The sequence below is a fragment of the Ruditapes philippinarum genome, unplaced genomic scaffold (assembly GCF_026571515.1).
Source record: "Ruditapes philippinarum isolate M1 unplaced genomic scaffold, ASM2657151v2 ctg193_1_1_1_1, whole genome shotgun sequence".
Lineage (NCBI taxonomy): Eukaryota > Metazoa > Mollusca > Bivalvia > Venerida > Veneridae > Ruditapes > Ruditapes philippinarum.
The window spans coordinates 157936-175119 of record NW_026861762.1 but is presented as its reverse complement, the minus strand read 5'-3'; the positions used below and the strand labels follow the sequence as shown (position 1 = coordinate 175119).

Sequence of the window (17184 nt, the reverse complement as noted above, 5' to 3'; positions counted from 1 at the left end):
CTTTACAAGTGAATAGCAGACAACCAGATGTTGTGTTTGTTTGTTTTTAATTCATAGAACATTTACTCTTAATGTTAAATGATTTTTTTCCCAAACAAGACCATAAAACCTGTAATTGCCTGTGCCATAGCACCTAAAATTTTTAAGACTTAGATATCACATTTCCATGAAATATCTCTACAATTAAATAAGTAGTAGATAAATCTGTACACTCATTCAAATTAGAGCAAAATATTCCAAAATATTTACATATATAAAGTATTAAAGGGATATAACAATGATATTTCTTTTTCCAATTCTTATAAAACTGAAAGAATATAATTACAAAACATACACATTACTGTAAAATAGTTCTGAAAACAACAATTTAACCTAAAACTTTCTCAAAACTTTTCCATTAAAATTTCAAAACAATACATTAAAGGTACATAATAAATCTGAATGCCTTTGTTCTTTGTCTAAATGGCTACAAAATTCTACTTTACTATGCTATCAAATTTCTGTCAAATTGGCTATAAAAGTTTCATTCCTGTTTCCTTTCCCAGACATTCTCTCACGGAACACTCTTAAATTTACTCTTAAAACACATTTTCTCTTCCTTGATGGTTCTCGTAAAGCACAAGATAAGAGATCTCTTTAAAGGCATTTACAGAGGTCTGTTATCATAGAGAGATCTGATGATTAACCTAGGATGTCACGTAGGCTGTATCATTGTGGCCTTTTCGTAGTTAACATGTAATAGCCACTGAATAATGGCTTACAGCTAGCTGGTTAATATTCAATGTATATTGGCATATGGCTCAAGAAAATCCACAGTATACTGACCAATAGATTGTTAGTATTATAATCTGTTGTTTATTTTTATGCTAAAAATTTATGCAAATAAACACTGTTTGCTGACCACTGGTTGCTATTAAGTCTATGTTTGCCCATGGTCCCCTATAGACAGTTTGTATGCTGACCTATGGTCCCCTATAGATAGTTTGTATGCTGACCTATGGTCCCATGTAAACAGTTTATATGCTGACCTATGGTCCCCTATAGACAAAATTTGTATGTTGACCTATGGTCCCCTATAGACAAAATTTGTATGTTGACCTATGGTCCCCTTTAGACAAAATTTGTATGTTTGCCCATGGTCCCCTATAGACAGTTTGTATGCTGACCTATGGTCCCCTATAGACAGTTTATATGCTGACCTATGGTCCCCTATAGACAGTTTATATGCTGACCTATGGTCCCCTATAGACAAAATTTGTATGCTGACCTATGGTCCCCTATAGACAGTTTATATGCTGACCTATGGTCCCCTATAGACAGTTTATATGCTGACCTATGGTCCCCTATAGACAAAGTTTGTATGCAAACCTATGGTCCCCCATAGACAAAATTTGTATGCCCTATAGTTTGTATGCTGAGCTATAGTCCCCTATAGACAGTGTGTATGCTGACACGTGGTTTTCTATCAGTTAACACTGTACTAACCTGTATAAGTATTTGACATTGTATTTTTTTTGTCTTTGATATCTGTAAGCTGGCTTATGTGTTTGTCAATATTCACTGTATGCAGATTTTTAGAGACTGATTAATAGTCAATGCATGCAGACATGAGAAGGCTGACAAATTATTTAATTATACATACCATAGAAAGCTGACAAAGTGTCAATGTAAATAGGTCTAAGAAATCTGACAAATGTCAATGTCACATAAAAACAAGTCTACTTCCTGTTATTCCAAGAAAGGTTCAAGTCAAAATATATAGGCTCCCAAGAAGGGTACAGTGATCAGAAGAAACAGGTGCTTATAATGGCAAGACAGGGTACACATTGAATTTTAAAAGCTTGCAAGACAGGGTACAGTGATTTCATTTATCTATTGTGATTGTGTGAAGAGCAAAAAAATATAACAAGGCTGATAAATAACCACTGCATGCTAACAAAAGAATCTTGACATGTAATCATAGTATGTACATACATGAGGGTGACCATTACTACTGTATATAAACCTAAGAAGGCTGTCAAATTATTGATGGCCACAAATCTAAGACGGCTGACAAATTATCAATGGACACAAACTTAAGAATACTGGCAAATATTCAATTGACACAAACTCAAGAATACTGACAAATTATCAATGGACACAAACTCAAGAATACTGGCAAATATTCAATGGACACAAACTCAAGAATACTGGCAAATATTCAATGGACACAAACTCAAAAATACTGGCAAATATTCAATTGACACAAACTCAAAAATACTGGCAAATATTCAATGGACACAAACTCAAGAATACTGGAAAATATTCAATGGACACAAACTCAAAAATACTGGCAAATATTCAATGGACATAAACTCAAAAATACTGGCAAATATTCAATGGACACAAACTCAAGAATACTGGCAAATATTCAATGGACACAAACTCAAGAATACTGGCAAATATTCAATGGACACAAACTCAAAAATACTGGCAAATATTCAATGGACATAAACTCAAAAATACTGGCAAATATTCAATGGACACAAACTCAAGAATACTGGAAAATATTCAATGGACACAAACTCAAGAATACTGGCAAATATTCAATGGACACAAACTCAAAAATACTGGCAAATATTCAATGGACACAAACTCAAGAATACTGGAAAATATTCAATGGACACAAACTCAAGAATACTAAGAGGATATTTTTTCGTTTGCGTGAAATATGGTATATATTTTCACGAAACATGATAAAATGTCACATATTTTCACGAGCCGGTACGGCGAGTGAAAATATGTGGCATTTTATCATGTTGAGTGAAAATATAAACCATATTTCACGAAAAACGAAAAAATAACCTTTTTATTTAATTTCATTATCAAAGAAAATGGTAACGAATCCCCTTGCTTGCTACCAATTGCACTTGTACAGCGCGCAGTAAATTATGCGTAAGCACGCGCTGTTTAGCGCTACAATGTGACGTCATGTAAACAACTCTTTAAACGTCTGTACAGCGTTAATTACTGAATTAAAGATATTGGTGTTCGGATTAATTTTCTTAGTTAGACCATTTTCTATCATGCTAGATAGTTTTCAAAACAAAATTTAAGAAAAAGTTGTTTTGTATTTATCAGATTTTTCAAACAAAACGGCGAAAGAAGTCCCTTAAAATAAATATGAGTTTTGACTCCGCCCACTTTCATATTTATATTTTCATATTTACTTTTAAAAAATATGAAATATATTTGACTGATATAGCGCCATATTTCATGGGTAAAATTAAATAATGGCAAATATTCAATGGACACAAACTCAAGAATACTGGCAAATATTCAATGGACACAAACTCAAGAATACTGGCAAATATTCAATGGACACAAACCTAGCTAACAAATTATCAATGGACATAACATATAAGACAGCTGACAAATCATCAAAAAACACACAACTAAGAAAACTGACAAATTACCAATGGACAAACACCTAAAAGATTGACATATTATCAATGGACACACACTGAAGAGGGTTACAAATTATCAGTGAAGGTGATTTAAGATCCATGCTGTTCGCTTACAAACCCTGTAACAAGTAGAGAAACTGATAGCGAACAGCATGGATCCTGATCAGGCTGCGCGGATGCGCAGGCTGGTCTGGATCCATGCTGGTCGCAAACCCATTATGTTGGTTTTGTCGTGACGCGGCTCATATGATTGTTGGTACTCTTATGATTCTAATTATAAACAGGATGCCTGAAGTGTTACACACCTTAGTATCTTGCAACAATTTCTAAGACATCAGCTACTAAAGGATGGCAATTTTTAACTTGAAATAATACAGTGAAAACAAGCTTCTGTGCCCTGTCTTACTAGTTTCTAAAAACGAACCTTTAATAATTCAACTCTTGTATCCAGTCATCAGGCAAGATTGGGAATGCTTTCAGATATTTTTCTGTAGTAGTCAAAACTTTACTGGATTTTGATACATAAAGTTTTTAAGGTTTAAAATCACAAAAAGTTTATAACAGTTATGGGTTGACTTTTTTTCATTTACCTCTTTTTGATTTTCCTTGTTTGAGAACATGGTAAGTTCTTCTCCATATATTGCCTGTTGATTTAATACTTCCTGATAGTCTATCTCTTTCATCAATCCAGGATCTTCTATACCATTGGCCTTCAGAAATTCCATATAAGCCACCTGGAATGCCTGGCCAATGGACTGCGCAATCAACTGCGCCTGAAAATATACAAATTATATACATGGTTAACCTTTTTAATTACATGAAATCTATTTTTCTGCTTTATATTTTAAAATTGATATCATTTTTCACTAGAAGGGATGATAAAGTTAACACAATTTATATTTCTTGCCACCTTAGTCTTTTACACAAGACTTCCATCATTTTAACACTTGTTAAGTTAAACAATCATGCCATACTGATTGGTCAAGATTATTACATTGAGATTAAGCCATTTTTACAGTTATTTCATATTTTGTTCTTCAGTTTATTTTAAAATTTGAACATAAAATAATGTGTTGTAAAAATACATCATTTATCTACTTAGGTAATGCAATATAGCAAATATGACCTAAGTTTCCATTCTGTTTCCATGAACATTTAACATTCATTTACTAGTCTTTACTGACGTAAAAAAAAATAATATTACTTTTATATCAGAAGGAAAATTGCCACTCATTACTAACTAATCTAAAATCTTCATGATAAATACTATAATTCTTCAATGTTTTGATCAAATCAAAAATTTCCAATGACAGTCTCCTGATTGAGAAATCTCAAATTTATGGATACATTTTTCACAAAAAAACTCCCAGAAACAACAAACCAATTTGTATACGTAAATGTTGTTTTATGTCCCTGATACAATTTTGCCATTTTGCGCTATAAATATTTTCATTAGCGGCAATTGGCAATTTCATTTACGGAGTTCCCCTGATAAATGACAATGTGTATGTGAAGATACAGGGAAACAGAGGCAGTGATTGCCTTCGCTTGCCTTCACTTGTATAATCAGCAAACCTGTCTGGTGTTTTATTAAGTTTTCTATTGTTTTGCTGCCATGTTTGTATTGAATAATACTAATCAATGTGTCTCACATGTCCCAGTACAATACCACTTTGAATTAAATCGCCACATTAGTATGCAGGCTAAGAGAAAGCCAGTTTTTTTTTAGATCACAATGGTTGTCTTAGCATAAACATTACAGAATATGGTGAATTTCAGGCACTGATTCTTTTCCTGACATTATGTAGGATTGTACAACAACAAACAAAGAAATTTGAAATTTTAAGTATCACAGTAAAAGAAATCAGAAAGAAATTAGGAATAAAATATTAATATGTGTTTAACAATTATCATAGAGGAGCTCCACCCTAAAAATACATGAAATTTGAAAATCTTACGGGGGTACTTAGGATGGAAACATTTAAAAGAGAGAATTAACAAATATACCCTGACAGAAATAAAGTTGAAAACAAATGTTTAGTGAAAATCTTAGCCAAATTTTAGTTAAAGGTGCATGCCTCCAGATGAGCCAAAATATTTCAAGAAAATCAAATATGAGAACAATTTAATAAGATTTTTAGAACAGTAAAAATACTTAAGATTCAAGTAATTAATTTCTTGAAATCTTATATATTTTTCAAAAAGCTTAATTTAGAAAAAAAGCTTCGCTCATCTGAAGGTCTTTATAACCATAATTCAAATTCACCTCCTAGATATCTGTTAAAATGTGTTGCTGCTGGTTGTTTCTTTTTAAATCATAATAAAAACACATGCTAGGAAACAATTACATTAAGCCATCAGAAACAGAAAGCAGGCATATTACATTTTGAGAGATTTATTAAATTGGAGAGTAATTGATGTCTGTATGAGACAGCTTAAAACTGCCATACTGTAATAATTTAATAACAACTCATATCCCAGACATCTTTAGTTACTGAACTTAGCAATCCTTACCCCTGCACAGCCCCCCCATCCTAGCCCCCTCCTCCCCCCCCCCCACCACAAGCAAGACATCTCCCTCTGCAAATTTATACAGTTTTAATATCAAAATGCTGAAAATATCTGTAAATAGTATAGGGGTAGGTCAGACAAGTCTAATTGTAGAACAGTATTAGCATTGGCACATCAAGATTTCCGAGTGTTTGATCTTAAAAAACAAAGTCAAATTCTTCATTTAAAATCTTGCCAAAATGTTTGAATAAAAATTACATTTATCATGTTCATGAAATTTTCTTGCAATCATCCACCCTAAAAACAACATTTCCTGGGCATCATAGAAGTGTAAAATTAAAATCAGCATTTTTACCTTCAGACTTGGCAGACCAAAGCAAGTCACACAGAATTTAAGATAAAAAAACCTCTAATTTTATATCTCCAAAGCAACAAGTAATGGACATAAGCAATAACAGTACAACCTGCAGGCATTAGAACTCATATTAATCTGAACTTCCATTTATAGGAAGATTTACTGCGTCTTTCGTATTTTATCACGTCTCTCTGTAATTCATAGCCTGGGGTTAGCCATGAAAATGTCCAGCATTTCCGACTTAATCAACATGACATTGTGCAACTAAAGTCCCTTTGCCTGCTCTTAAAGTAGAAGTCAGTTTATTTCATTTAGCTTTATAGGCACAGACTGTCATTAAAAAATAGATAGTCTACAGTATAAAATAATTAAAGAAGCCGGTGACAATTTATATCAACTTCTTAGTAAAAGAAAAAGACAGACACTACAATAAAGATCCCAGTATTATACTCTCATCACAATGTAGAGTCTCTGTCTAGAAACAGTGTCAATCTATAATAACCAATTAGGACTAATTACTACTTATGTTATAATTATGCTGCTGAATTTTTGTAGTGGACATATATTCTGGTATTTAATTCAAAACTACCAATAATGAAATTCAGGGACGTTTATATAAATTAAGATGATCAAATTCAGTAGTGACTTGTAAGTGCATACTGGCCTGAGCTATATTATAATGCTCCAATTACTAGCTTAGTTCTATTATATCTCTTACAGTGATGAGCTGTTTACTTCACCAAAAACTATCATACAGGTATATAACCACTAGAAAATAATTTCATTAAAGTCCATTTCATTTACAGAAACAATATTTCTTCATATAATAAAACACATTAGATTAAATGTGAAATATTCCATCAAGCTTGCTTCATGTGATATCTTGTGTTATTCTTTAATCATTTTACTGCTATTTTCATTTATTTTTTATGTTTATTGCAGACAGGCAGTCTTGCGTTCTTAATCTTCAGTAAACTTTGATTAAAAGCATTACTCACAAACAAAAATTAGGCCTCTTAATAAACTTCATAAGGTTTCACTTAACACTGTTTTAGTGTAATCTAACCATAAGAAATGGTGATCTATTCTGATCACAAGAAATTAATTACCCTAATAGAGATAATCATTTGCCGATTTCATATCAAGTCTGAGAGCCGAAACCCGAACATCCATGCACACTGATCCCATTTTCATGTAGAAGCTTTGAAACTAAGAAATTCAATTATTGTAGTTTCGTTATCCTCTTACGAAGTTTGCACTTTTTAATTGTAAGCTTAATATTTATTATAAACACTCGTCATACATATTTTTATCTGATAATGTTGTATATATGTATTCATTACATGTTAACAAGACAACGTACATTTGCATAAGTCTAGAAAATAAAAGTTCTGTTCTGATCTGTTCATGCAGCAAAGAAGTGACAGTACTCTGACATTTAAATCCCTTAATTGAACTAAGAACAACTACTTATATTTTCAATAGATTATAATCTTTCCAATGCACCAGCTATCCCTTAATTGAACTACAAATAATTCTACTTTTAATGGATTATAATCTAATCTATTCATTGAACCAGTTTGATCATGATGGTCATATAAAATGACTGGGCCAATCAAAAGACATTTCACAACAATATTTCAGATCATTGCATGGTTCATGAAATTTAATTACTTTATTCAACCAATAAATTCACTAAATTTGGAGTTAATTCCATTTCTTGGAAATTAATTTGTGGGGGAAGAAAAGATGAATACTTCAGATTTAACAAAATTTTTCAAAGAGATTTTAAAGTCTGTCAGACTGGGAAGACCTATAAAATGCTATAGATAATTATGTATCTTTATTGGTACAAATTTGTTATCCTAACCTTTATTCCAGAAACAATCTTATAAATCAATTTCTTTTCTACTTAATTAATTGTGAGTAGAGAAAGGAACAGTAAACTGCCAAGTTATAAATTAACATTAAAAACATTCTCTAGTTATTATGTACAGTAAAAAAAACATAATTGAAATAAGTAACACCTTGAATCAGTCAGTTCACAAGAAAATTTGCCAAGTTTCTCCTTTATGCATTTAACATTTTAGGTTACACAAACCCATCCCCTATGGGCCTAGGTTTTAACAAAATATCTTGGTAAATATACCATCAATATTAAATTCTGATATACAGATTGCTGCAATAAAGGGCATGTAACCCATGTTAATGGCATTACATGTGTGACAGATGATTAACCACATCTTGTTGGAAGACAAAGGGGTAAAAGAACACTTCAAAATTATAAGCATGTTTCTTTTACAAATCGGAATCACTAGTATTTCAACTATTTTTGTAGATGGTCATCTAAGGATCATTTCTGTGAAATAATATTAGAATCAAAAATATATTTTTTACAATTTGGAAAAAAAGATTTTCTAAGTCTTCTGTGTACAATTAATACACAACTGTATTAATCATTTAAACACAATTATTTTAAATCATTTGAACATTGTTTTATTTTCAATTTAAAATTAACAGAGTTCCAAAACACTTTACAGGAAAAATACTGTATTAAAAAAAAAACCAACTTCTCTTAACGCAAACAAAAAATTTACTTTACATATTACCAGACAAGTAAAAGCTAAAAACCTCTCTAATTAAATAAAGAAGCTGAAACGGCTAAGTTGGTTCCAGTAAACAGCTCAATTATGTGAATTGTAGTGTACAATATGTAAAAACCCAGTCCAAAATCACACTTTACAATCAGTGAATTCATAAAATATTCATCCTGGTCTGCTCCTTGGAGATCCTACACACAGCATCAAGACTGCATGTATGAGAGATTATATAAGCTACTTCTTTACTGTTTGAACATTTTCAAAATTCTTTGCCTCTAGTATCATATGAAAGACCAAATTGCCCTTCATGTGACATATGAAATTCATCATTTTTTTAAACAAGAAGACACAGTAAACATCTCATGGGAAATTTTCTAATAACAGAATTATACTGGCAATGAATAATTTAAGTGTTTGAATTACTTGTTCTTATTGACCAAAACATGAATATCATTCTGCTTTCCTTCAGATTTCATGATTTCACTGTTGACTTGATTGACACATGATAACTGTTAAAGGGGAGTGGTGGTCTAGGGGATAAGGTGTCTGCATCTTAACCAGGGATTGTGGGTACACTCGTGAGCATGTTCACTAATTTGACACCTGTTCGATAATTACGAACAAGCAATTCAAACACTTAAATTATTCATTGCCAGTGTAATTCTGTTATTAGAAAAATTACCGGTAAACAAATTTCTGGGACATAATGGGCCTTCAACAAAAGAAAATTCCAATCTAAACATATTGTGGCAACTCAAAATCATGACAATTGTATTTTTTTTAAATTTTCCACCCTCATGCAACAATGTAAGAACACTAAAGTTATTTCAGTGCAGAAACAAAAAAATACCCTTTTTTAAAGAAAATTTGAGCCAGATAACATAAAAAATGTTCCTTCCACAACTGTCACCTTCTGTGTAGCTTTATCACCAATCATTAAAAAATACTACACTTAACTTTAATTCCACAAGTGCAAATATGCACCTTCAACCTAATCTTCAACTTCATTAGTAAATTTGTCCTACTCTCATTTTATCATTGCTCCCAATCTGCTTGATCTCCTACCAATGAGATAATTAGTGAAGATTCAGTCTCACATTATTCAGGATTCCCTTACCAGTTTCATATAAACACACAATTTATGACCCATCATAACCCATTAGGGAGGAATTTCCTCCTTTAATTAATATAATAACCCCAATGTTGAAGGAAGTGGCAAAGAATTTCATTTCCAAGTTCCTAATGTCAATCAGCGTACATCATGTACATGTATGTGTAAGAATATCAAATATTTTTCTATAAACATTGATTTTGCTTGATCTGTTCATATTTTCAATGCCCTAAAGTGGAAGGTGTCTACTTCTAAACATTTTCACAAGGACATGGGTGTAAGTCCTACTGGCATTTTTATAACCTTATTTCCTAATTAACAACAGTATGGTTATCATAAATTCCAGGAAGCGACCGAGAATGGTTCAAATATAATAAGCCTAAATATTGAAAAGTTCAGATATATGATACCTAACCAACATTACAATGTATATGGTTTAAACAGCCAATACTGTATGCTATCCAAAAATATAAGCCAATATTGTATGGTTCAAACATATAATAAGCCAATATTGTATGTTCCAAACATATAATAAGCCAATATTGTATGGTCCAAATATATAATAAGCCAATATTGTATGGTCCAAACATATAAAAAGCTAATATTGTATGGTCCAAACATATAATAAGCTAATATTGTATGGCCCAAACATATAATAAGCTAATATTGTACGGCCCAAACATATAATAAGCCAATATTGTATGGTCCAAACATATAATAAGCCAATATTGTATGGTCCAAACATATAATAAGCCAATATTGTATGGTCCAAACATATAATAAGCCAATATTGTATGGTCCAAACATATAATAAGCCAATATTGTATGGTCCAAACATATAATTAGCCAATATTGTATGGTTCAAACATATAATAAGCCAATATTGTATGGTCCAAACATATAATAAGCCAATATTGTATGGCCCAAACATATAATAAGCTAATATTGTATGGCCCAAACATATAATAAGCCAATATTGTATGGTCCAAACACATATAATAAGCTAATATTGTATGGTCCAAACATATAATAAGCCAATATTGTATGGTCCAAACATATAATAAGCCAATATTGTATCGTCCAAACATATAATAAGCCAATATTATATGGTTTAAACATATAATTAGCCAATATTGTATGGTTCAAACATATAATTAGCCAATATTGTATGGTTTAAACATATAATTAGCCAATATTGTATGGTTCAAACATATAATTAGCCAATATTGTATGGTTCAAACATATAATTAGCCAATATTGTATGGTTTAAACATATAATTAGCCAATATTGTATCATCCAAACATATAATAAGCCAATATTGTATGGTTTAAACATATAATAAGCCAATATTGTATGGTTTAAACATATAATAAGCCAATATTGTATGGTCCAAACATATAATAAGCCAATATTACAAGATAAATGGTTTAGGAAGAGATGTTGTTTAAGCTAAATTGTACAGACAACCACAGGAGCTTGTTCAACTTAAAATGATTATTTTGTGCTCTGGTGAGCTATTAAAATCAGAATCCATTACATGCCAGGGCTCTAATGATGAGAATCATTTAGTGACAATCAGTCAGTGACAATTTGGTTAAATCCCATGAGATATGTAGGAGGAATTACACACAAGAGATATTATTTATGCCTAACCGAGACATGCTTGCCCGCCAGCCAGCGAGCCAGTCAGCCTGTTCAGCCTTATACCAGCAAACATTCATCAATCTAAAATAACCGTTCCTGATTAATAATCATAAACTGTATCTAATTGGTATGTTTGTCACATTTCCATTATGGTTAATATTTAACACACTGCATCTGACTTCATGCAAAAATATCAAAGAATTATGATGTCCACTTTAATACTTAGCTTTTCTTCAAATTTGACATGACGAGCTTCCATTTTTGGGACTTTCTATTATCATGTTTGGGGATATAACAATGAAAACTTAGTCAGCTAAAAGTATATTGGTCAGATTGCATGAATGAGGAAGAAGGCCTGACTTTATACTTCATATAAAGGTTTTCAGTTTCAGCAGGGTAAGGCTTTAGATAATACATTTTGTGTAATCCTTTCACTTTTAAGGAGAGTAGAAACATTAGGAAGCCTTTTTTTCTGAAAAAAAAATCTTAATGGTGGGCATACCGGTATACAACTTTTCTCTTGGGCATAATATAAAATTAAACAAAACAAGAGCTGTCCGTAAGACAGCGCGCTCGACTTTTTTATTGCTTGCCAATAAAAAAAGTTTTTGCAGTAAAAGGCAATACAAGAATCTCTGTATTTTTAAAGTGAACAATGGCCATGAGCATTAAGATATTTAGTGAAGAATTATTTTACTGAATTGTGTGATACCCTTGAACACTGCAGCAAAGTTTTGAAATGTTTAAGTCAAAAGAGGGCTGGTAAGAAAGAAAAAAAAAACTGAGTTGAGCCTTAAATAAATTTAATAGTATTAAACCCACTTTGAGAGAATAAGGTATTTTTACGTCACTCAGAACACCTTGTAAATGACATAATAACATAATTTTTCAAGAAATCTATGAAAAGGAAGCAGTATATTTTTGTACAATCAGCATAATATATAGATATAAACAAATCCTTGACAGAGTTACCTTCTCTTGCGTACAGATGGGGGTAATGATGTGAAATAGCATTAAAAGTTTCAAAAGCAATATCTCAAAGGGTTAAGGCAATAAGTGGATTTTACCCATATTCAATGTATTTTCTAAGTCAAAAAGGGGCATAATTCTGTCAAAAACCTTGACAGAGTTATGTCCTCTTGTCTGTTTTAATTAAAATACGTCCGATTATAATTAATAAATGTATTAATTGATACAGTTGTCACAATTTCCATATGTTGAATATTAAACCTGCAGTGCTTTACAAAAAATCAAAGACTTATGATCTCCACTTTAATACTAGCATTTCTGTCAATTTAATGACAGTCATTGGGACTCTATATCATGTCTGGGATAAAACAATGAAAACTTAGTCACTAAAGTATACTTGCTGTAGATTGCATGGATTGAGGAATGAGGCCTGACTAACTTATATAAGGTTTTCAGTTTCAAGCAGTAAGGCTTAGATAATACATGTTATCCTTCAAATTAAGGGAGGTAGAAACATTAGAAGCCATTTTTCTGACAAAACAAATCTTATGGTGGGCATACCGGATAAACTCTTTCCTCTTGCATAAAAATCGACAAAAAAACAACAAAGCACCAAAAATATCTATACAACACGGAAATCACACAGACAGTAAAGCAATAAGTATTATTTTCAATTTGATAAGATTTCTCTGAATTGTTTGGTTATAATGAAAAAGACGTAGACTGAATGATTTTAATGCTATTACATTAAATTGAATTGCATACAAAGATTGAGAACATTGTTAATGGAGGGAAGTCTTTGTTCTCATTTTCATTGAAAAGCAGCACAAAATTTACAATTAAACAAAGACATTTTGTTGCTTCCAGGCAAAACTGAAGTAACTTATGTCTATATATAGAGGCAGATATAATTGTCTTGTTGTAACGCTATGATTCCCGGGGTTTTCTTAGTCAATGAAGAATCATGACAAAATCACATAAATCATTGCATGCCTGCACTAATTGAAATTTTACTGCATTAATGCCATAAGCTGTGTGTCATTGGCAATTATCACATGGAGAAGATCAGCTATAATACAGGAATAATAATATCAGAAAGGTGGAATGTAAAAAAAATAAGCTGTCTGAGCTTTATAAAAGAGCGATATAATATTGCCCATATGGGCCAAAATCAAAGCCTCTTGAACCAACATGAAATGTTAGCATGTACCATAACTAAAATGGGTTGTTGTTTTGTTAGCCCTGAGTTAAAGTTAACAGCTGAGTTCTTAGTATACCGACTATAGAACATATTTTTCATGGGTCTGGTGTAAACATGTAAAACTTGAGCTTAAATTGAATATTTTTGCCAAACATATCATTTTTGCAAATGAAACATAATTTCCTTTAAACTTGTGTGAAAGTATTGGAGTTGGTTGTGGCTCTTGCTTGCATATAAAATATTGCACAGCTAAATCCAGACATCTTACTGACTAAACAAACAACACTGCATTTTATAGAAGTTTTGAAGGTGTTATACATATATGTTTGTTTCTATATCTAAAAGCATAATGAATTCTTAACCTCTATGGGAATATTCAAGGAGTGTCTATGTCCAAAGATAATAACACAGCGTCTCAATATCAGGGGACATGAAACTTAGAATGTTGCCTTAAGAAACAAGACTATTATTTGCCAGAATGTCTTAAATCCAAAGCTGACATTGCAAAAACATTATCTCTCTGATTATGTTTCAAAACTAACTAAGTTCTCTCCTATTTGTTCAGTGCTCATTTCACGAAAATAGTTTATGTAAATATAATATGAGAAAGTAAATTATAGAAAGCCTGCAGTGAACATATCTCAATATTAATGAGAAAAAGTGCAATGTGGCAATATTTTGGCTATATTTGGTAACATAGAATTGGCTTTCCACAGTTCTGAAGAGTGTTTCTCGGCAGGCATGGCCATTCATTGTGTATTAAATGAAGAATTTGTCTAACACTATGTTTAGGTTAATCTGACAATCTATTGATCAAACCATACACTAACTGATAGATAACCTTTCAAATAACAATTTTCAACCTCAGTCCTGTCTTCGCTAATTTAACATAACAAAATGTCTGCTTGGCAAAACTTCTAAAAGATTCCAGTTAACTAGCACAATTATAAAGTTAATAAATATTTTTGAGTTTTTCAAGTTAAATAAAGAGGGCAAAATGGATAGTTAACTGGAGTATTAAAGAATGTAAAATATATTATTGGCTAAAAATTCTAAACAATTGTCAAACTATAGACTATTATATACAGTTCTTAACCATGTTAAATATCTTAGCTTTCACTATGGATCAAAACCATCCATCATTCAAAATATGTACTGATAGAACAGTGAGTTGTGATCTAAGTCTCTACTGGTCCCATGGGAAGTACAGAAACATCATTGCCATAAGCAGGCTAAGGTTACAATTCTTAAACCATTTAAAAACAGTAAAAGTAATTTCTAAAACTGACTAAAATAGAAAATGTTTCTCATTAATAGACTAAAATAACACCAGTAATGAATTTAATCCATTAATCATAAAAGTATGTCTACCAATGTATTTCCTGTATAATGCTGCTATGACATTTACAAACATGATGATTTTAAATAATCATGATACCAAAAATACATTGTAAATTACATATTGTGAATATGGCTTATCTTTTGAACTGAAATCAATTATAAAGCAGATTTTAAAAGGAGAAAAATTAATGTAATCATATTTTTATTCCAAGCATATCATGCAGTAAGCTCAAACTGACCAATCTATTCTTGATATAGGTGATGATTAATGTGATTGAGAAGATCTAATTAAAATAAGACAATATTTTATCTGGTGTTTATGGTTTTCTCTTACCAGCTTTATCTAATTCAGGTTTAATCTCTTTGCAGTAAAATGCAAGACAATAAAGTTACAAAATCCTGGGTTTTTCTTATTTGTTTTGTAGCATCAGAAAAACATGTACTATGAAAATCCCTGTTTTTTTCCCCCTTTTTTGAAGAACTTTCAGAAAACGCACTAGATAGCCTATTTTTGTTGAACTGTCAGGACATATTAAACATATACGAAGATTAGCACACAACATGATTAATGCTCACACAATATCTGCCTTGTCAGACAAATATAAGACATTTTGTCTATGTCTGACTGAATGTTAATCTGCAATGCAACTGTCTATACAAATAATAAATAACAATGAATGTGATAAATTTACAAAGAAATGCAGCAAAAGCAAGAAAAATGAGTAACTACAGAGAGAATGTCAAAGAGTAAACCTTATATATCATGTAGAAATTCTACAATTCTGACTTATTATGCTTTCAAACTGAGATAGTCAGCTGTTGTTTATTGTTATATTTAGAGACTTCAGTGGAAAAACATTTTAATTTACAATCACCAGAAATACATGGTTTTGGTCATATTGATGTACAAAAAGTTCTTGTAAAATTCTTGGTTGTTCATTACTGACAGAAAAAAAAATAAGTTGTCAACATTAAACTGAGTGTACAATCAGGTTTTAATTATAATTTTTGATATGTGCAATCCTTACATGAATGTTTTGTTTGCTTACACTTTGTATCAAACTCTCTAACCCCTTTACCATGCTAAATATCTTATAACTTGTGCATTTATATCTGAAACGGACTTGTTCATCTTTCAATCTGGACTCAACAATTCATCAATGTTAGGAACATTTCAAAATAAGTATTAAGAGAATAGCAAACAGTGCAGACCATCTAAGATGGCACTTAGTGGGACTAATTGGATAATTCATAGGTCTTCTGTAATATTACAAAATCCAAAATTCCCTGGTGATATTTAAACTCATATTGTGGTGAACTCTGTAATTGATTTGTAACAACTCTGCAACTCCAAGATATACAATGTAGTTAATAAAAACCTTACCTTTGTGCGTTATAACAGCAAGAGAAATACATTTTTTCATAGATTTTTCTTACAGTTTTTAGTGAAAAGCTAAGGAATTGGAATTTCAGTCCATTAAAAGACATACAATCAAGTCAAATTATGATGTCCTTTTTAAGGAGACTTATAGTATCACCAGGGAACAGTATGTGTGTGCAATATATTGCTTATTCCATAATAAAAAATCACCATTGTCCATGCTTTTATCATGTCTTAATGTTTGCTTAATTTTTTCTACCTGTTCTGTCATTTGTATTTTCATTACTTTATTTATTTTTTGCTTGATGAAGTGAGGAACTAAGACAAAAGACAGTAAAATTGTTGTATTAAAACTAATAGTAGATAAAAATTTCTCGAATACCCTAGCTCTCCTCATTTACAACAAAGTTAAATCTTATGTAAATTAAGAGCAATTTCTCTTTCTGGCTTATAAAATATTCATGTACAGTAATAGACTAACACCTCTTATTCTGTGTTTCTATTTTGTTTTACCTTAAAAGGTTTTACAAATATAGACTGTACACAAAGTGATGTTTTATTTTGCCCTTTCATAGCTAATAAATAATTAATATAAAAGTAGATTTCTCCATATTATAGTACAGT

General features: G+C 31.2%; 1 protein-coding gene across 5 annotated transcripts in view; it reads right to left on the bottom strand.

Annotated features, from left to right (window-relative positions):
• Nucleotides 1-17184, bottom strand: part of LOC132716731 (uncharacterized) — a 115569-nt gene that overhangs the window by 10077 nt on the left and 88308 nt on the right. For all 5 annotated transcript variants that reach the window (XM_060700051.1, XM_060700053.1, XM_060700052.1 and 2 more), the window contains one exon: nt 4037-4219. In XM_060700051.1, coding sequence (XP_060556034.1) covers nt 4037-4219 — 183 coding nt within the window. The remainder of the gene's footprint in view (nt 1-4036; nt 4220-17184) is intronic.